Here is a 22,511-nt window from a genome sequence, read left to right as displayed (position 1 = left end):
TGGTGGCTGTCAAATTTTTGCCACTATCTACAGTAAAATATATTTTATAAATATATTTTATACCACAACTTCAACATACACATACACTAATATATACATTATATATACACACAAATATACATTGTATATTTTCCATTTACAATATGCTTGTACATACGGAAACACAAGCTTCCTGAAGTAGTACATACCTTCCCAATTTGTACAGCACTGTGTATTTTTGTACTATTCTAGTCTAGTTTATGCCAGAAATTTCTTTTCAATCTTGATTGCAATAAAATCAACGTGATGACTCACAAGTGGGTCACTGCTGGCAGTTTGACAAATGCAGAACCTCCTGGCACAACACTCACTGATTTAGCCTGAAGCATTTGCTACTTCCCTCCATGCCTCATTGCTTCCGTCTCTGAGCATCACTGACTGGTTTCATGTTCTTCCTCTGTATGTATACTCATATTGCCTCTGTCTTAGAAATGTACAGGTTAATGTAATTTCTAATTGATTTGTTCAAACTTGAGGTAATTGTCAAATTCTGTTTATTTTTTTCTGTACATGACCTCACTGCTCTACCAAACTGTGAGCTTCTAGAAAGCAGTAGCAACTCTCTTGTGGTTCTCATTGCATCCCCTCCAACGCTAATCACCTTGAAAGTGTTTAAAAAAATGAAAGTACCCAATGTATTTCCCTCTTCCAAGATTTAGCCTTATATTGACATGGGTATAGAGTATAAAGATGAGATTTTATAGGAATAAATATGGTGGGAGTAGTATGATAGAAATATGGCAAAATCTAATTCCAGAATATTAAAAACAAAGGAATGCCCAAAATGACAAAAGATCTTAATGAGAATTTGAATCCTATTCAAAAACTATTAAAATCTGTGTGTGTGTGTGCAACAAAAGCCTAGACATGAAATCAAGCAGAGATAAATATTCTCATCATTAACTAAATGTCTAAAGTTAAAAAATAAAATAAATGGAAATTTGTCTATTAGTGTTTACTGTAACAGAAACTCAAGCTTATCCCAGAATTTTGGATAATTCAATTTGTGACACACAAAAAAGGATGCTTACATTCCATGAAACTTAGTCAGCCTCATCTATCAATGTCTCTTAATTAATCTTAGAACTATTAGGACTACTTCCTTTTTCTCTTTGACTCTATGCTTAAATTCTTTACTTGCTAAAATAAGAAAATCATTAATATTTCTTTTAATAGTTCAATAATTGAAATGTCTAGTAATAGTGATTTTTTTTTGTAGTGCAATTCTGCCCCCAAAATCATCTTAATCAAATTTTAGTACAATAGAGCTGAGGAATTTTTAGAAAGGAAAAGCCATTTTCAATAAATCATAGCAGAGAGAAGTAATAAGTTACAGATTATAGTAAAATCCATGCTGCATTAATTTCTATTGAGGCTTCATCCAATTAGACATTTCTTGGGCATTTATGATTTTCTACACTCGCTTCTAGGTTCCAACCATATTATGTGACTACTGAATCTATTAACAAACTATCATCTAAATAAATATTATAACTGCCATGGGCAATTGCTGCTGAAGGACATTGATTTGAAGAAAATCAAGTCTAAGGGATCCTGATGTTGCTACTGCTGCCTTGGGAACAAGTGTGAATATTGTAGCTCAGAAGTAGAGTCTATTTCTCTAAACCTGCACATTGCTAGATGGGAAATAGCAAAATCACCTTGCCTTTCATTGACCCTGGTTAGAAAGGCATCCATAAACGTGGATAAATTAAATAACCTAAGAATATATTTTTAGTAATAACTCGTATGAATACATGCCAAGTACATATACTTGTTAAATTTAAGGATAATACAAAAATAAAAAATAGTATGCTTGATGACAAAATAGAATTCAAGAAGTTTTCTATAGATTGAAAGACTGAAAACAGGTGCCCCCAACCAGATGATGGTATTTATCCCACTAAAATACCAAAATCTACATTTAGTTTCATAGAATCTTTTGAATCACATGGCACCTAGAAAATCACAGTGTTTGGTTGATTACAAGTCCACAATATGAAGCAAGAGTGAACCCATCTCCCAGAAGAGCGTTAATGTAAGCTCAGACTGTGTTAGCAGTGTTCATTCCTTGAAAAGGGAGTATTTCTTTGCACAGGTTAAGCCACATTTAGTTTATTCTGTTCCGCTTTAGACACAGCTCTTGAAGGACGAAATCAAATCATATTATCCAGAAAAGAACAATCAGGATGGTGATGGGTTTTTGAAACTATGAGAAATGGTAAAAATGACAAATTGGGAGGAGTGTGCTAAATCTTTCCAAAATGGAAGTTTTGCCATGTGAAAGGAGGATTAGATTTACTCTCTGTAACTCTGCAGAATAGAACTATGATCAATGTATAGAAAATGGGGAAGCATATTTTAATTAAATATGAAAAATGAAATTGGGATAATTAGAGCTGCCTAATGATGGAACATCTGTGTCATATGCTGATGTATTCAGTCTATGTCATTGGAAGTACTTGAACAGGAGTTTTCTCATAATATTGTCAAAGGGACTATGTACCAAGAATTATATTATTATTTCTATGGCATTCTGGAATTCTAACCTAGAATCTCACAAGAGTAGCACAGTTTCAACTAGACAGTAGAGCTCTCTAAGACAGACATCATCTTCTTGAATTGCTTTGTCTAGAAGAAAGTAGTCTAAAACACACTTGAATATAAACTTTAAAACTAAAAATTTAAATAAAACTTTAATTCATAAGCCAGATGCAAAATCATGTCTCACTGCTTCATTGTCTCACTTCATCAAAAATAGTGAAATTTCATTTGTAAAAAGGTGAGTCCAAACTTTCAAAAGCTTTAGATTTTACGATATCAGCCCTCTTAAAAAAAAAATACAAAGTCTGTACTATCTATAGCTTTTGAGATGTTGCTAATTTTTACCCAACACCTATAAACCCCAGACACACACCACTCCAAAACAAAAAAATATAATGAAAACAAAAAAAATAATGAAAATAGTAACAAACAAGATTAACTGACAGCTAATAGGGAAATTCTGTCTTATCTAACAGATATAGTATTGGCTTTTTAAAGGGAAAATTTTGTGGGCTTTAATTATAGAAGGAAAAGAGATACTGTAATAACTAATGCAGGAAAAAGAAGTCTGTATAAGATTTTTACAGGGCACATTCTTTATTCTGCCTCTGTAATAGAAAAAATCAGTTGGCTACGGGTTGTCTGAACAGGCTGTTAAATGAAAAGTTGACATCTGGATCCAGGCCAAGGAATAAAAGCATCACCCTATATACTTACTCAGGAATCAGGAAAGTTCATTTTAAGGTTAAGAAACTTACATAACAGAAAGTTTTTATCAAAGTTTACTCTAAGTTTGGCTACAGTACATGTATATAAAATGCCTAAAATTGAATCCATGGTTGGGCAAATGTAGGGCCTTTGAAGTTACATAAAATATTTAGTAATGCCTTAGCATTCATCATTGCCTGTTTTAAACATGAAGAGCTTTCATTTGTGTTATTTTTAGCTCCTGTGAGCTAATGGATTTTCTTAAGAGAACTATATTAAATGGTGACTTCCTAATGCTAGGAATAATAATTATAGAATTAAGGAAATTTGAAATTTTTTATTTTTACACACAGAAGAATATTTTCCAGTCACATTTAAATAATTCCTCCTTCCTTTAATCCTTAAGGCTTCCTTTTAAAAACTAAAGAAAATAATGTTTTATATTTATGTTTTTATTTGATATCTTTTTATTTTGAGACAATATATGAAATTATTTTTAAAGGAGACAACAAACAGAGTTTCACAGAATAAAATGAGAAGAAAAATTTAGCAAACAAAATTACATCTTATAAGAGTGCAATAAGAGAATCTAGTGAATAAATTTAGGTGAAAACTATTCTTATTTGGCAATAAGTATAAAGACAGTTAATGTGTGTATACTTTGACCCAACCCAGTGATTCCACCCCTAGAATTTTATTCAAAATAAATAATTAAGAATGCCACAATGTTTATTCAAGGCTGCTCATAAAAATTGGAAACAACCTAAAGGGCTATCAATAATGGTTTTAAAATATACATATGTATATAACCACAGAGGAATGCATAGAATAATTCAAATTTTAATTAACATGAAAGGATATTCAAGTGAAAAGACCAGGTTATAGAAGAATATGTGTAATGTGGACCTTTTTATGTGTATAGAAAAAAATAGTATGGAAAAGAATCCTAACAATTAACAATGATTATGGCTGAGTTTGGGAGACTAGGGAATAGATTAGAGAGTGAGCAGCTTATACAAAGCTTTTTAAGAATATTTATTAAAAAAAATTTTCTTGCCACATTAAACTACTAAATTTCCAATTTTCATATATAAAAAAACCTGATAATTCAAAAACCTTTATGAAATGATTTAAAAAGTAGTTTATTTTTAAGTCTAATTTTTAATCACTCTAAGCAAAGTGAAATATCTTGAAAATGTTAATAATTATGTTCCTGCTATATTCCCCAGCACTAAATCCTTTGCTGCCATCTTCTGGAACTTGGTTACTAATGCATGCCATCGGATTTCCTTCCCCTTTTGGAAAAAACTTCCCAAAGGAGAAAAAGAAGGAATATTGCATTCTTACATGAGAGCAATACTAAACCAAAATTGGCTTTTATGCGTAGTGTTGAAGAATTTGTTTTATCTCATCACCTATGGCTGGGCTCTGGCCTTTGTTTGTTGAAAATCCTGAAAAGGATGATCTTTTACAAGGAAACGTCCCACTAAGTGATGCCTAGGTTTTCTTCAATGTTGGATCTTAATTCCACAAAAACTTGTAAAGTTCTTGTATAAAAACATGTAAATAAGTGATTTTTCTTTTCTATTCTGAAACCAGGTAAGTCTTAAAGGGAAAGTGCACAAAGCAGGAAGGCACTGAGGGATTCCAAAAAGGTAAATGAAAGGGGGAGCTACACATGGAAGAAACACATAGAAATACCTTATACAGTGTGTGCTACTAGACCGCAAAAGAAAGAAAACGTTAGATCAACATCTTAAGTACGAATAATGTGGTTTTGTATATAAGAAACGTTATTAAAAGTAAATATTTCTTAAAACCTCAATAACGTAATGAAGTCTATACAACAAATCAGTCTTGCTGGGACATTTCACAGGCGAAAAAAATATTTTTTCAAACCTACCTGTGTTTCAAGATGTTACTGTGCCTCTCTCTTTCTCTTCACCACTAATTTCTGGAAAAAAATACTGGTCTCTCTCCATCCTACTTCCTCATCTCCCATTCATTTCTAGGTTTAAGATAATTTTGCTTCACTTGCCTTCTCACCCAGTTGAGGGCTGGTGGTGAGAGGTGGTGAGAAGGAATGCCCTGATTTGTAGCACCGTAGCATTTGCAACACTCAAATAATTCCACCATGATTGATTTCAAGCTACCAACTTGATGTTGCTGAACACAGAGCTGGGACTGAATGTGCAAAATAGACTCTCCTGAGCAGGTACGAGCAGGTTCCAGTACACCTGTCTGACCCACTACTGGAACTGCTCTCACTTAGGCATGGTAAGATCCCAGTGACCTCCTCACTGGCAAATGCAAACTCTTAGTTTCCATCTCTAGCTACGTGACTGCTAGGCAGCACTGGCCACTCCCTTCTTCCTGAACTGTTCTCATCCTTGGGTTCTCTCTTGATTTTTCTTGCAGTCACTTCCCTTCCTATGCTTCCTACAGCCCCTGTCCATGCTCAGTTGATGTTCCCCAGGGTTCCATCCTCCACTCCCTTCTGTATTCACTCTTCATTATCCCAGCCTCACACCCATTCCCACATATTACAGGCATCTCAAACTCAGCAAGTCCAAACACAGCATCGTATTGTCCCTCCTTCCTCTTTTGCTTCCCCAGCACATACTCTTTTGCTAAAATTTCAATCATGTTATTTAAAATACTTTAAAAATATATCCATTCTTTTCCATTCTCACTGCCATTCCCTTATTTCAAGTCCACGTCACATCTCCCCTGAGCAAATGCAGTAGCTTCCTGGGTGATATCTTACGTCTCACTTCCTTCTAGGTTCTTTGGCCTCTAATGCATCTTTCAACTAACTGCCAAAATTACCTTTTCTAAAGCACAGTCAAGTCATGATATTTCCTTGTTTTTCCCATTTTCCTATGGACTAAAGTATTAATTCCACAGCAATTAGTTCAAGGCAATTCGTTAACTATCCAGTCAATGTCTTAGAGAGCCATGCCCCACACTAACATTAGCTTTTAGCCCAGAATAGGCTATAATTGTCCCTGCTTCCCTGCAGTGTGTAGCAGGCACCACAGAAATAAGATATATTAACATGAGATTACATAAATACCGCCTAGTTTTTTCCATTTTGAGCAGCAGAAACTTGACCAAAAACGTCATGGATATGAAAAGAAAATATGGCATAGAGGTTGTATTAATTTCCTATTACTGCCGTAGCAAATTACCACAAACAGTGGTTTACAACCACCCACATTTATTCTCTTACAGTTCTGGAGGTCAGGAGTCTAAAAGGGTGAACAGGGCTGTGCATCTTCTAGAAGCTTTAGAGGAGAATGTGTTTTCCCAGTCTTTTCCAGCTTCTAAGAGGCTGCACACATCCTTTGGTGCATGGCCCCCCATCACTCCAACCTCTGCTTCCACTGTCATCACATCTTCTTCTGTCTGACTGACTCTCCTGCATCTCTCTTGTAAGAACCCTTGTGATTACATTGGGTCCACCCAGATAATCCAGGACAATCTCCTCATTTTACGATTATTTATTTAATCATATCTGCAAAGTCCTTTTTGACATATAGGGTAACATACTCACAGGTTCTAGGGACTAGGACATGGACTTTTTTGGGGGACCTACCACAGGGGTTAGTTAAGAGCACTGACTCTGGGTCAGCCTGCCTGGGTTCAAATTCTGCTTCTATCAATTAATAACTGCAGTATCATGGGAAAAATAATTAATTTTTCTGTACTGCAAATGTAGCTATAAAGCACAAATTTTGCAGTTTTTTAAAGGCTAAACTAAATAATATGAGTAAAGTACAAAGAATATACTAGACATAGTATAGTTAGCAATACACAGGTAGTAGAGACAATGTCTACCCACATCCAGTATCTTTGTCTAGAACAATATCTGTAGGGAGTATTTAACTAAGGACATTACCCTGATACAAAACTAGTTTGTTCAGAATGACAAGTTCTGAGTTTGAATGAAGAATCATGTTTCTCTTGCTGTATAATAATTCATGTATCGCTACATAACAACCCAAAAGAATATACATTGGTATATTTGACTTACAATGGCCATTTTACCCTCACTCATAAGAAGCTGATAAACACTTTTAACCAGTGTAGCTGGTCATGGTTGGCTTTCCTCAAGATTCCGACGTTTCCCTTCTGTATGTCTCTTGCTATTCTCATCCCACAAGTCGGCACTGATATTGGTAAATGTACTTGTATCTGGGCACTTACTCTCATTCTCTTCTGACTTGGGCATTCAATATATAATGTGAATATAGTCTTTATCAATTGACAGCCATGGGGATTTGCTTTCTGTAGTGCACTTCTCAAAATGCTAGACATGTGCTTCAGTTTTTCAACTAGGGCTGCCTGTGAGTACAAGGTCGTTTGTCTCTAACATGTGCTGCCAGTCACAGGACAATAAACAATTTGCCTGCTGAGGTGAGGGCAGGGAACTTTTGAAGAAGAGTCACTTCTCAGTTGCTTCTTGATCTGGAAATGTATCTTCTCACTCCCCTCTCACGCCCAGTAGGCAACACAGTCTGAGCCACACCACCATCTCTCTGCTCAACCACTTCAACCAACAGTGGGGTAGGCTCCATATTCATCGACCATTTCCTCTGGTTAAAATGTACTTCTGACCCTTCCTTATCACCTCCCTTATCCCTCCTAAACTCATTAACCAACTCAAACTTACTTTCTCTGTGAAAACCTTCTAGAGCCTCCAGGAAGAATTCTTTACTCTCTCTTGAAAGCTTCTTACTTTGTACTTCTACAGAGAAATTACCACAATCTATAGTCATTATTTGTTTAGCCTTCCAGCTATCTCTAGTCTATAAGATTCCTAGGCAGGGACCTAGTCTCATTTACCTTCAAACTCCTGAAATCTGACCCTGAATATTACCGATATAGGTATACTTAATGAATGAATGAATGAATGAGAGAAGACAAGGCTCAGAAACGAAAAGGGCATTAAACTCAAAAAATGGTAGCAAATACTTCTGAGATCAAACATATATTAGAAAAACGAAAAATAAACAGAAAATGTTACATAAGCTGCTGAAATTTGGTGTTGAAGTATTTTCATTTTTTTAAAAGTATCTGTGAGCTTCTTTTGGAATGTTTCAGAAATTATTTTTCACTTTAAAATTCTATTTGTTCATGAGTTCATTCATTCAACAATTACATATTTATTGCAAACTATATGTTAGATAAAATCATACTATTAATTCAGGTATTATATAATGTTATTACTAACATATTATATTGAAGCTCCCTGAAAATATTAATAAAGTATATAATATTCTGCTGCTTAAGATAGAGAATAGTAGAAAGACACTGCACTCCAGTTCTCATGGAGAAATTAACTAGTTCAGGTTAACTGTTTTTGTTTACTGTAGCTTTGTAAGGCATAGCTTGATATCATTTATTAATTATTTTGTGTTAAGTTGAAAGTAAAAATCTAGTGGGTCTTCTATTAAAGGCTTTTTTCATTAATTTTTTTGAATCTTATTTTCTTAAATCATATCTAAATGGAAACTATATTAGCTAAATGAGTGAAAAAAATGAACAGAACAGAGATTTTTGGATAAATACAAATATTTGAACATGAGCAAATGAGTACTTCACATATAAGGAAAAGGTAGATGCTGCCTTTTCACTGTGGGCACAGGTACTATGATAGAACCATATTTGTTGATTAATAACTTACAGGGATCATAAACCTAACAGTAAGTGGTAAGAACGGCAAATCTTTCTCTTAGACAGAGACTTACTCAAAAATGTCTGAAAACATCAAAATTAAGCAAATGTTGATCAAACCGAGTTTTTCAAACAAGAACAAGTTGAGTATAAACTGAACACGACTTTTAAAAAGTTGCATTGCAAATATTGTTAAAATCATATTTTAAACTAAATTTCATATTTCTAGTTATGCACATTTAGTTTTTCAATACATCAATTTGTTAAATCTATATCTCTATGATTTGTTCATAAATAATTGTTGAATAAGTGAAAAATTAATAAATTTTAGAGATATGGAAAAAATACCAGGAACAAATTTAATTACTAATCAATGCATTCATTCAGACAATTTAACTAGGATTAAGCTTCTTTTAAATTAAAAATAGTAGAAATCCCTGCTATTTTAAAGAAGTGTTTTTGTCTTTTGTTAATTTGTTTAAGGATTAGGTATCTACACTAACAAAATGATGTTGATTTTGGTTACTTTAGCAGCATATGGTCCTCCAGGCTATTAGATCATTTTGTTTGTTGACTGGTTTGATATCAACTAGATTATCCATTGCGTATACAAACGGGAAAAGTTTAGAGCAAAGAAACACTTGGAATGGGTTTTCAGCTGTGCTGACAAGGGACGACTTCTGTCCACGTCTTTCGTGGCTGAGTTGCGCAAAAAGCGTATCTAATATTCACCGAATGCAATCACAGGCACTCTTGCGAGTATTCCACCTGTATTAGTTCATTCATTACTCACAGCAACCCTTTAAGGTTGCTGTTATTATCTCCTTTTATTCAGAAGAGGAAACTGGGGCAAAAGAGACGTTAACTTGCACAACATCGCACGGGTACAGGGAACGGGCGCCGGATTCGAACGTGCAATTTGACTCCTGAGCCTGCAAACGTCACTATCGCGCTATTCTGTCTCATCTGTCAGCATTTTATTTTGTCAGTACACTATTTTAATTCACAGAACTTCATGTCTTAACTGTGGCAAAACAACAACCGTGCTGTGGCGTACGCAGCATCTACGGATAAAGACGCTCACTCCACTGGCAAGCGCAATGCCCTAGGCGTCCGAGTGGGTGTCGGCCCAGTCCGGTCTCCTCGGCAACAGCTGAAGCACATACTGCACCCCTCTCCCAAGATCCAGACGGGTGACGTCATTTCCTTCGTCTGGGTGGTTGCCCGGCGACGCGTCGGGCCGAAGAGCCGTGTTGGGTACCCGAGAGAGCCGGCGGTGGGGAAATCACTTCCTCCCGGAGAGGCTGTTTCCTAGCAACCGCCTCCCACCTCCGTTTTTAGTCCCGCCCCCTTGCGCAGTCCAGTGCCGTGTGTCCGAGGCCGCCGGGCCCAGGCCGAAGCGCGCGGTCCCTGCCCGAGACGAGCGGCTCTGTCCTCGGGGTCGCCGGGAGTCCGCCGCAGGAGTGGCGGGGTGAGTACAGACCACGCGACAAGGAGTCGCGGAGAGACGGCGCGGAGACGGCGCTCGGAGCCGGAGAGTGCGGGGCGCTCGGCGGGCAGCGCAGTGCGGAGCGGGCGGGGACCTGGGCGCCAGCTGGCCGTCCCGGGGCGCGCGCTGCGGCGGGCTGCCGAGGCCCGGGCCTCCGCTCCGAGCACGAGAAACGTTCACCGGCCCATTTGTACAAGGATTTTCATGCAGCTCATCGCGGAAGCTTCGTTTTGTTATATCTAGTCCTATTAACACTTTTGTGAGAGTGAAGAGTGGCTGGGAAAAAATACTACTATTTGTAGTTTAGCATTAGGATCTTTTTCTTTCCTGGCGCTGTACGCAAGCAATTTTTCTTTTTTTTTGGTGGTGCTCTTAATTATATCTTTTATGCTAACAATCCTCTTGGTAGCCTTTTAAATAAGTATGACTGTTTTGTAGGCAATGTTATGCTTTTTGAATAGAAGAGGTGAAAAATAGTTTCTAATTTAATTGACATCATTTTATAGTATTGACGTATTGCAGTCATTTATTTGCTCATCTTTAAAACAGTTGCAAAATTATTTTAGGCTGACTTCAATTTACATTTTCTTTTTGAAAACAAACTATGAGAATTTGATATTTCTTTACAAGAACTCTGTTTATATTTTTAAGTGAAGTTGTAGCTCAATGTTCTTGTGATGCTTTTCTTGTTTTTGTATGGCTTTTGGGGGGGGCATTAAGTGTGGAAATAGAAATTCTAAAGCATGCCAAAAAGTCTGATTTGTTTTCTGTGTATTTCAGCCGCCATCAGAGGTTGAATTATTCCTATTACTTATTAGCCATTTTATAAAGGTAAAGAGTAAAAAAAACAAACAAAAAAAAACCCCAAAACACGATGTCTGATGAAGTTTTTAGCACAACTTTGGCATATACAAAGAGTCCAAAAGTCACCAAAAGAACTACTTTCCAGGTAAAGTATTTAAGGTAAACACTATATTAGGAATGTTGGACTTGAAGTGATTCAGGGAACAGTCTATATAAAGCTAGAGTAAATCTTGGGTTCCTTTTGAGATTTTGCAGGTGAACCTATTTGACCTCCAGTGTTACCAACTCTTCTGTGTGGCTCTAAGACTACCAAACTAGCCTCAGAACTAGGTTCTTACTAAGTTAAAAGTTAATTCAGCTTTTACAAGTTGAACAGAAACTTTAAATTGCTATTTTCGTATAAAATGTTTTTTTCTGTTGTAACATAATAACATTTGAGTTTTCTCTGTCCAGTCTCTGTAATTTTGAATTCAGCCTCTAAATTTTCAGTATTAATTACATCCATTACTTCAATATGCTGAAATAAAAGATCTTAATAAGTACCAGTTTCTTCCAAAATGCCAGTTTATGATAAATCCTGTCTAAGTTGAGTCCCCTCAATTAATTTATTTGATATTGTCTGTCTCCTGCTATTTAAGTGTAAGCTCCGTGAGGAGAAGGATCTCGTCTGTGATGTTCTGCATTGAGTTGAGGGCTCGAGTGCATGGCATAAAGTAGGCTTACAGTGAATATTTGTTAGATGAATGAAACCTAAGTTTGGAAGCAGTTACTAATCAAGCATTTGTTTAAAGAATTAATTCTAAATATGAGATCTCCACGTTTGGGTGGAAATTGATTTTAGTGATCTCATTTCAGGATGAACTAATAAAAGCAATTACAGCTCGCTCAGCCAGACAAAGGAGTTCTGAATACTCAGATGACTTTGACAGTGATGAGATTGGTATGTGAGAATATGAACAGTAAAACACTTTTCTTCTTTTTGTTTCCTTAGTTATATTTAACCCATCCCTCCAAACAAATCACTATGTTAAAATAATACCTATGAATTCACTGACTTTAGATTTCCAACTTTTTTGTTTGTTTGCTGAGGAAGATTCACCCTGAGCTGACATCTGTTGCCAATCTTCCTCTCTTTTTGTTTGAAGAAAATTAGCCCTGAGCTAACATCTATGCCAGTCTCCCTTTATTTTGTATTTGGGTTGCCGCCACAGCGTGGCTGACGAGTGGTGTAGGTCCGTGCCGGGGATCTGAACCTGTGAACCTGGGGCGCCAGAGCGGAGTGCACCTAACTTAACCACTACACCATAGGGCCGGCCTGATTTCTAAATTTTTAATGAGTAAAAAGCCACTTATAATTTTCTAAAAGTTGTATGATTGACCTTGGTTGTTTCTGAATGTGTATGAAAATATACATTAACTGACAACAGCTTTACAGTAAAAGGATGCTTGTCAGTGGGAAACCACACTAGAGGCAAGAAGTTCATCTTTAAGGTCAACCCTATGAGACCCTACAGCGAGTTAATAACTAGGGCCCATAGAACTAAACTTTGGTGTATATCAGAATCACTTTTATAATGCTTTTTATAAATCAGATTTTTGGACTGTAATAGGGGCTCAGTTTTAAAAACGCAGTGTATCAGTACTGGTATGATTTAATTTGGTTTCTTTGAATTATATAAAAATATTAACATTTTAGATTTCAGGTGTAAGAATACGGAATTCTAAACTTGAAATTCAGTGTTTTATACTTTAATATTCAGTGAATAACTCTCAGTATTCTCTATAAAAATAATCAGAACAATAGTTAAATCATTGCTTTGTAGTTAGGTTAGCATTCTTTATTATTCTCTCATAGTAAAATCTAATACTCTGGTATGAATAGAATTGTAGTTCCAATGTTTTTATGGGAAAAAAATGTAATTAGCAAATAACCAGTTAAATTCTTCCATTTACAAATGTTCCCGATTTTATGTAATGAAGTTGTTTGTAAATAAAAGCTTTACAGTCCAACATCTAATTTAAATTTCTCTTGGCTGATGGTTATTTTGAGGAACCTTTGGATGACTTTTCTCAGAGTAAGCCCAATACTTGGCACGCTATTCACACTCAATGAGTATGTTTTGAATAAATTAATTAAATTAAAATTTTTATTTCATAAATTACCAGTAAAAACTGCCTCAGCTGTTTTTTAGAGCCACAAATATATTTTACAAATGCATCTATTCATGGTTGTAAATTCATTTCTAGTCCTTAAGGTAACCTTTTTGATTAATGTAACCCTTAAAACTTTAAAATATGCTATTGAAAACATTTTTTCTCTTCTGTTTTTCAGTTTCCTTAGGTGATTTTTCTGACACCTCAGTAGATGAAAATTCAGTTAAGAAAAAAATGAATTATTTCCAAATATCAGATGATGAAGAAAAGAATTCTCCAAAACTGTCTTTTTTGAAAACCAAAAAATCAAACAGTGACATAACAAAAGATAAGCCAGTATTCGCTGTCAAAAACGACGAGGAAACGGCACCAGATGGTTGTGAAGACATGGTTATAAATGCCTTATCCGAATCTCAAAATAAAGACCAAGCAATTGAAAAAGAGAAAATTAAAATGAAACTTAAACCCAGAATTCTTCCAGTCAAAAACACATCTTCAGGTAATTTGTTAGGTTGCTGTAATTGCATTTCTTGAAAATTTATGTTGAGATAATCACAAAATGCCTTTAAATGGTAGCTAGTAAATATTTAAGAAAAAAAAATCAGATTAACTTTCAATTTTATAGACATAAATCAAAACAGTAGAACCGTAGAGAAAACCCATAATTCTGATGTCCAGTTGTCTGTTCAGTCTTGCGTCTGTGCTGGTGCCTGATAGAAAGCCCGAGTACCTTCAGTAGTCCACAGCTGTGGCTCCTAAAGCTCCTAGGTCCAGCCTTGCCTAGGCCCGTGAGCATCAATTTTGTTTTTAGGGTTGGAACTACAATGGAATCCTTTTTAATCCATCTCACATTCCAGAGGTTAGAGTTATAGCAGCATTGGGACTAGTCCTTAAAACAATCATTCCCATGCCACCATTTGCCAGAATATTTTTTTGACATTTGTATATTTAAAGGGAGAGAGTTTTGTTATTGCTGTTGTTTAAGCCTCCAGACTTAAACATTTGGATGGAAATTGATTTTAATTATCTCATTTCAGGATAAGCTAGTAAAAGCAATTACAGCTCCTTAAGAAAAGAGAATCTCCATTCAGTTTCTCTATTCTCTAGGACAATCACCTAAAACTTACTTTTCTGAAGGGAAGCTCCTGGTGTGATCTAGGATTATAGTAGTTTCTCTACAATTCTGAGCTCTAGGCATGATGGAGCAAAGATGGAGTGAAGCAGGCACCAACCCCTCTACGGTCCTCTGTGCCACCACGCAGAAACGTGGGCATGGAGACTTAAGGGTTTGATGTCTTCCAGTCTTTCTTCTTCTGTTTTATAGAAAAAATATTAGTTGATGGTAACCTTCATAAAAATCCCTTTCCTGGGGCTGGCCCGGTGGCGTAGTGGTTAAGTTCACGTGCTCCACTTTGGTGGCCCAGGGTTCGCAGGTTTGGATCCCTGGCGTGGACCCACACACTGCTCATCAAGCCATGCTGTGGTGGCGTCCCACATATAAAATAGAGGAAGATTGGCATAAATGTTAGCTCAGGGACAATCTTCCTCAAGCAAAAAGAAGATTGGCAACAGATGTTAGTTCAGGGCCAATCTTGCTCACCAAAACAAAACAAAACAAAACACAAACCCTTTTCCTTTATATCATCATTAAATACCATCCTGGTAAATATTTCATACTTCACATTTTATTTATTTTATTTATTTTTTTTAATTTTTTGTTTATTGCAGTAACATTGGTTTATAACATTGTAAAAATTTCAGGTGTACATCATTATACTTCTATTTCTGCATAGATTACATCATGTTCACCACCAAAATACTAATTACAACCCATCACCACACACATGTACCGAATTATCCCTTTCACCCTCCTCCCTCCCACCTTCCCCTCTGGTAACCACCAATCCAATCTCTGTCCCTATGTGTTTCTTTATTGTTGTTATTATCTACTACTTAATGAAGGAAATCATATGGCATTTGACCTTCTCCTTCTGACTCATTTCACTTTGTATTATACCCTCAATGTCCATCCATGTTGTCACAAATGGCTGGATTTCATCGTTTCTTATGGCTGAGTAGTATTCCATTGTGTATATATACCACATCTTCTTTATCCATTCGTCCCTTGATGGGCACTTAGGTTGCTTCCAAGTCTTGGCTATTGTGAATAACGCTGCAATGAACACAGGGGTGCATGTACCTTTACAAATTGGTGTTTTCAAGTTCTTTGGATAAATACCCAACAGTGGAATAGCTGGATCATATGGTAGTTCTATCCTTGATTTTTTGAGGAGTCTCCATACTGTTTTCCATAGTGGCTGCACCAGTTTGCACTCCCACCAGCAGTGTATGACAGTTCCCTTCTCTCCACATCCTCTCCAACATATGTTGTTTCCTGTCTTGTTAATTATAGCCATTCTGACGGGCGTGAGGTGATATCTCATTGTAGTTTTGATTTGCATTTCCCTGATAGTTGGTGATTTTGAACATCTTTTCATGTGTCTGTTGGCCATCTGTATATCTTCTTTGGAGAAATGTCTGTTCAGGTCTTTTGCCCATTTTTTAATTGGGTTGGTAGTTTTTTTGTTGTTGAGATGCATGAGTTCTTTATATATTTTGGAGATTAAGCCCTTATCAGATGTATGGTTTGCAAATATCTTCTCCCAATTGTTAGGTTGTCTTTTTGTTTTGTTGATGGTTTCCTTTGCTGTGCAGAAGCTTTTTAGTTTGATGTAGTCCCATTTGTTTATTTTTTCTATTGTTTCTCTTGCCCAGTCGGACATGGTGTTTGAAAAGATGTTGCTAAGACCGATGTCGAAGAGCGTACTGCCTATGTTTTCTTCTAGAAGTTTCACAGTTTCAGGTCTTACATTCAAGTCTTTAATCCATTTGGAGTTAATTTTTGTGTATGGTGTAAGGTAAGGGTCTACTTTCATTTTTTTGCATGTGGCTATCCAGTTTTCCCAAAACCATTTGTTGAAGAGACTTTCTTTTCCCCAATGTATGTTCTTGGGTCCTTTGTCAAAGATTAGCTGTCCATAGATGTGTGGGTTTATTTCTGGGCTTTCGATTCTATTCCATTGATCTGTATGTCTGTTTTTGTGCCAGTACCATGCTGTTTGGTTACTGTAGCTTTGTAGTCTATTTTGAAATCAGGGAGTGTGATACCTCCAGCTTTGTTCTTTTTTCTCAGGATTCCTTTAGCTATTCGGGGTCTTTTGTTGTTCCATATAAATTTTAGGATTCTTTGTTCTATTTCTGTGAAAAATGTTGTTGGAACTTTGATAGGGATTGCATTGAATCTATAGATGGCTTTAGGAAGTATGGACATCTTAATTATGTTAATTCTTCCAATCCAAGAGCACAGAATATCTTTCCATTTCTTTGTGTCTTCTTCAATTTCTTTCAGAAATGTTTTATAGTTTTCGGTGTACAGATCTTTCACCTCTTTGGTTAAGTTTATTCCTAGATATTTTATTCTTTTTGTTGTAATTGTAAATGGGATGGTATTCTTAATTTCTCTTTCTGCTACTTCGTTGTTAGTGTACAGAAATGCAACTGATTTTTGTATGTTGATTTTGTATCCTGCAACTTTACCATATTCGTTTATTACTTCTAAAAGTTTTCTGGTGGATTCTTTAGGGTTTTCTATATATAAGATCATGTCATCTGCAAATAGTGACAGTTTCACTTCTTCCTTTCCAATTTGGATCCCTTTTATTTCTTTCTCTTGCCTGATTGCTCTGGCTAGGACTTCCAGTACTATGTTAAATAGGAGTGGTGACAGTGGGCATCCTTGTCTGTTTCCTGTTCTTAGAGGGATAGCTTTCAGTTTTTCACCATTGAGGATGATATTAGCTGTGGGTTTGTCATATATGGTCTTTATTATGTTGAGGTACTTTCCTTCTATACCCATTTTATTCAGAGTTTTTATCATAAGTGGATGCTGTATCTTGTCAAATGCTTTCTCTGCATCTATTGAGATGATCATTTGATTTTTATTCTTCATTTTATTAATGTGGTGTATTATGTTGATTGATTTGCGAATGTTGAACCATCCCTGCATACTTGGAATAAATCCCACTTGATCATGGTGTATAATCTTTTTAACGTATTGTTGTATGCGATTTGCTAGTATTTTGTTGAGGATTTTTGCATCGATGTTCATCAGTGATATTGGCCTGTAATTTTCTTTTTTTGTGTTGTGCTTGTCTGGTTTTGGTATCAGGGTAATGTCAGCTTCGTAGAATGAGTTAGGGAGCTTCCCCCCCTCCTCAATTTTTTGGAAGAGTTTGAGAAGGATAGGTATTAAGTCTTCTTTGAATGTTTGGTAGAATTCCCCAGGGAAGCCGTCTGGTCCTGGACTTTTATTTTTGGGGAGGTTTTTGATTACTGTTTCGATCTCCTTACTGGTGATTGGTCTATTCAAATTCTCTACTTCTTCTTGATCCAGTTTTGGAAGGTTGTATGATTCTAAGAATTTATCCATTTCTTCCAGATTGTCAAATTGGTTGGCATATAGCTTTTCATAGTATTCTCTTATACTCTTTTGTATTTCTGAGGTGTCTGTTGTAACTTCCCCTCTTTCATTTCTGATTTTACTTATTTGTGCCTTCTCTCTTTTTTTCTTGGTGAGTCTAGCTCAAGGTTTGTCAATTTTGTTGATCTTTTCAAAGAACCAGCTCTTGGTTTTATTAATTTTTTCTATTGTTTTTTTGGTCTCTATTTCATTTATTTCTGCTCTGATTTTTATTATTTCCCTTCTTCTACTGATTTTGGGCTTTGTTTTTCTTTTTCCAGTTCCTTTAGGTGCATTGTTAGATTGTTTCTTTGAGATTTTTCTTGTTTGTTGAGATAGGCCTGTATAGCTATAAACTTCCCTCTTAGAACCGCTTTTGCTGTATCCCATAAATTCTGGCATGTCGTATTTTCATTTTCATTTGTCTCCAGATATTTTTTGATTTCTTCGTTAAACCAGTCGTTGTTCAGTAGCATTTTGTTTAATCTCCACATATTTGTGGCTTTTCTGATTTTCTTCCTATAGTTGATTTCTAGTTTCATACCGTTGTTGTCAGAAAAGATGCTTGGTATTATTTCAGTCTTCTTAAATTTATGGAGACTTGTTTTGTGGCCTAATATGTGATCAGTCCTGGAGAATGTTCCATGTGCATTTGAAAAGAACGTGTATTCTTCGGTTTTTGGATGGAATGCTCTGTATATATCTACTAGGTCCATCTGTTCTAGTGTGTCATTTAAGGCCAATGTTTCCTTATTGATCTTCTGTTTGGATGATCTATCCGTTGGTGTAAGTGGAGTGTAAAAGTCCCCTACTATTATTGTGTTACTGTCTATTTCTGTTTTTATGTCTGTTAATAATTGTTTTATATATTTAGGTGCACCTACATTGGGTGCGTAGATATTTACAAGTGTTATATCCTCTTGTTGGATTGTTCTCTTGATCATTATGTAATGCCCTTCTTTGTCTCTTTTTACAGTTTTTGTTTTAAAGTCTATTTTGTCTGATATGAGTACTGCTACCCCAGCTTTCTTTTCATTGCCATTTGCATGGAGTATCTTTTTCCATCCCTTTACTTTCAGTTTGTGAGTGTCTTTAGGTCTGAAGTGTGTCTCTTGTATGCAGCATATATATGGGTCTTGTTTTTTAATCCAGTCACCCACTCTATGCCTTTTAGTTGGAGCATTTAGTCCATTGACGTTTAAAGTAGCTATTGATAAGTATGTACTTACTGCCATTTTTTAACTTTTTTTTTTTTTTCTCAGTGTTTTAGTAGTCCTTCTCTGTTCCTTCTTCTTCTATACAGAATTGGTGGTCACTTTAGTTTGACCTCTGGTCTGAAAGCTGTACTCTTTAACTCCCCTCCTCCCTCCTTTTATGTTTTTGATATCATATCTAACCTCTTTTTTGTAGATTTGTATCCATTACATTCTTATCATGGTAATAGATAATTATTCCTATTTGTGGTCTTCTCTTTTCCCCTTAAATCAGTCCCATTAACATTTCTTATAGCACTGGTTTCTTGGTAACAAACTCCTTTAATTTTTGCTTGTCTGGGAAAATTTTGATCTCTCCTTCCATTTTGAATGATAACCTTGCTGAGTAGAGTATTCTTGGCTGTAAGTTTTTTCCTTTTAGCACTTTAAATATATCGTGCCATTCTCTTCTAGCCTGTAAGGTTTCTGCTGAGAAGTCAGCTGATAGCCTTATGGGGTTTCCTTTGTATGTAACCTGATATTCTCTTGTGGCGTTTAGGATTCTCTCTTTATCTTTAATTCTGGACATTTTGATTATGATGTGTCTTGGTGTGGGCCTCTTTGGGTTTATCTTGTTTGGGGCTCTCTGTGCTTCCTGTACCTGGATGTCTGTTTCCTTCCTTAGGTTAGGGAAGTTTTCATCTATTATTTCTTGAAATAGATTCTCTGCCCCCTTGTCTCGCGCTACTCCTTCCGGGACACCTGTAACACGGATGTTAGTGCGCTTGATGTTGTCCCAGAGGTCCCTTAGACTGTCCTCACTCTTTTTAATTCTTTTCTCTTTTACCTGTTCAGCTTGGGTAATTTCTTCTAGTCTTTCGTCCAGCTCACAAATCCGTTTTTCTGTATCCTCTTCTCTGCTTTTGAGTCCCTCTAGTGAATTTTTCATTTCCAGTATTGTATTCTTCATTTCTGATTGGTTCTTTTTTATATCTTCCATTTCCTTGTTGACATTCTCACTGAGTTCATCTATTCTTCTCCCCAGATCAGTGAGCATCCTTAACACTCTTAGTTTGAACTCTCTGTCAGGTAGGTTGCTCATTTCTGTTTCACTTAGTTCCTTTTCTGGGGTTTTGTCCTGTTCCCTGACTTGGAATGTATTCTTTTGCCTCCTCATTTTGCCTCTTTCCCTGTGCTTGTGTCTACGTATTAGGTAGGTCAGCTATGTCTCCTGCTCTTGGATAGGTGACCTTATGTAAGTGATGCCTCAGGAGGCTTCCAGTGTGCTTCCCTCAGTTCTCAATATTCCAGGTGTGACCCCTATGTGGGCTGTGTGTGTCCTTCTGTTGTGGCCTGTTTGCTCTCCCTGTAGGCAAGCAGGGAGGCCGAGTTATGCTCCAGGCCAGCTGTTGTAATGCTCAGCAGCTTGTAATTGTTGTGGGCCCTTCAGTCTCTTTATCAGGTGTGGGGAGCCCCAGCACAGTTGGCTGCAAGTTCTAATACCACATTTGTGTTGCAGTATTTCTTTTAAGTGAGTACGCCCCCAGCATGGCAGGTTGTTAGGCTCAGGGCCTTACAATTGCTATAAGCCTCTAGCCTATTAGATCTCTTGTCAGCTCTCTGAGGATTGCAGCTGGGTGGGGCTGGCCTCAGGCACAGGAGCACCCAATTGTTTCAGGCTTTGGAAGGTGGGGCAAACCCCCTATGTGGGTCTTTGAGAAGCACAAGTCTTCTGCAGCTGACAAGCCCTGCCGCCCACAGGTCCACACACACAGTCAACACATTCCTGACCCGTGTGTGCGCCCTGACCTTCCCAAGCGGACCCAGTCTCTCCACGTCGGGAGCCCCACACACTCCACCCGCTCCTTGTGCACGCCCTGCCCCGCTCAAGTCGGCTCAGTTGCCAGGCTGCAGAGAATCCAGTCACCAATATGCAGGCCCACAAGTTGCCTGAGGGCTTGTTGTTGGGTGGGGCCAGTCTCTAGGGTGGGCTGCCTGCCCTGGCTGAGCTGGATTAAATCGGTGCTCTATTGGATGGGGCAGACCCTGGGCTAGCAGGCCTCAGGGAGAACTCCAATGGCGTCTGTGTCAGCACGCCCACACCAGGCCACAACAATGGCCGTCGCCAATGTCCCAGTCCCTGGAGAGGTCTCACCTCTCACCGAGATGCACTCAGGGCCTATCAGGTGAGTCTCTTGTCACCAAAGTACTGTGCACCTTTCTTTCTGGTGATTTTAGGATGCTTTCTGAAACGGGTGAGTTTGCGCGTGGGCCCTTTAAGAGCCGGTTTTAGTTTCTTTGTGGACCGTGTTTTCTGGGGGTGCTCCCCAATGTTTTAGCAGCAGGCAAAGTCAGATATTATGCCATTGGTCTCGATTGCGCTGGGTCCACAAAATGCCCACAGCGGGGGCGCTCCCGGCTCAGGGCCCTGCGTCTCCAGGGAGGGTGCGGACCTGTGAGCTGCTCCCGGCGGCCGTGAAGCTGGCGGCTTGTGAAGGCAGCATTTTTCCTCTCCAGAAGGGAGTTTCTGCCTCTTCCACCTCAGTTAGGATTGTCCGTTGTTGCAGGAGTTCCTCTCATCCAGTTTTCAGTTCTGTCTCAGAGGTAATTTTTCCACGAGTAGTTGTAAATTGGCTGTGTCCACGGGAGGAGGTGAGTTCAGAGTCTGCTTACGCCGCCATCTTTCCAAAATGTCTCATACTTCACATTTTAGATGTCAATCGTAACGTCAGACAAAACTTTCAGACATGTCTTAGGAAACCACTCCTTTTTTTCCTGATAATCCCATTAACTTTCAAATGAGGAGAAGATACAAGTAGAACAGGGAATACTAGGAAAAAAGCCACTGTATATTAATTACGTGTGACCTCAGCAAGTAAGGTAAGCCTTACTCTTCTCATGAGGAAGAGGATAAAATCTGCTCTTCCTGCCCTACAGAATTTTTTTGAGAATCCATTGAAGTAAGTCGCATAAACTATAAAATTCTACAAAAATGTACGTGCAAGTCATGATGAAACAGAATAACTTGCTAAAATGTACCTTCCCAGTGTACTGAGTATAATCAAAAATGGAGAGAAGGGAAACAGAGTTGAACTTGGTAAATAATCCAATAGTTCACCATTTCCCAAAGTATGTTCCACAATTTGTTCATTGGTACTATGGAGAAAACATAGTTATAGAAATTTTAAACTGATTTCTTTATGAGAAAACTTCTTGGAGCCATTAATAAAGAAATATGCACAGTGAATCTTCAAGGACAGAGTAGGAGTATTTCCTAGACCTAGTTGAGTTTAGAAACTTAGTTTTGTGGATTACGTTTATCCTATTTGTCTTGATTCTGAAAAGCTTTTCATTAGTTTAATAAGAAAATGTGAGTATTATA

At 37.3% G+C, this 22,511-nt stretch overlaps 1 protein-coding gene across 2 annotated transcripts in view; it reads left to right on the top strand.

Moving 5' to 3' along the window:
* Nucleotides 1–10,374: 10,374 nt before the first annotated feature.
* MAP9 (microtubule associated protein 9) overlaps nt 10,375–22,511 on the top strand; it is a 43,428-nt gene continuing 31,291 nt past the window's right edge. For both annotated transcript variants that reach the window (XM_058550243.1, XM_058550242.1), the window contains exons 1-4: nt 10,375–10,441; nt 11,240–11,408; nt 12,119–12,203; nt 13,596–13,916. In XM_058550243.1, coding sequence (XP_058406226.1) covers nt 11,334–11,408; nt 12,119–12,203; nt 13,596–13,916 — 481 coding nt within the window. In that variant the 5' untranslated portion in view covers nt 10,375–10,441; nt 11,240–11,333. The remainder of the gene's footprint in view (nt 10,442–11,239; nt 11,409–12,118; nt 12,204–13,595; nt 13,917–22,511) is intronic.

This window comes from Diceros bicornis, chromosome 11, assembly GCF_020826845.1.
Source record: "Diceros bicornis minor isolate mBicDic1 chromosome 11, mDicBic1.mat.cur, whole genome shotgun sequence".
NCBI classification, from domain to species: domain Eukaryota; kingdom Metazoa; phylum Chordata; class Mammalia; order Perissodactyla; family Rhinocerotidae; genus Diceros; species Diceros bicornis.
This window is presented reverse-complemented; position numbering and strand designations above follow the sequence as displayed.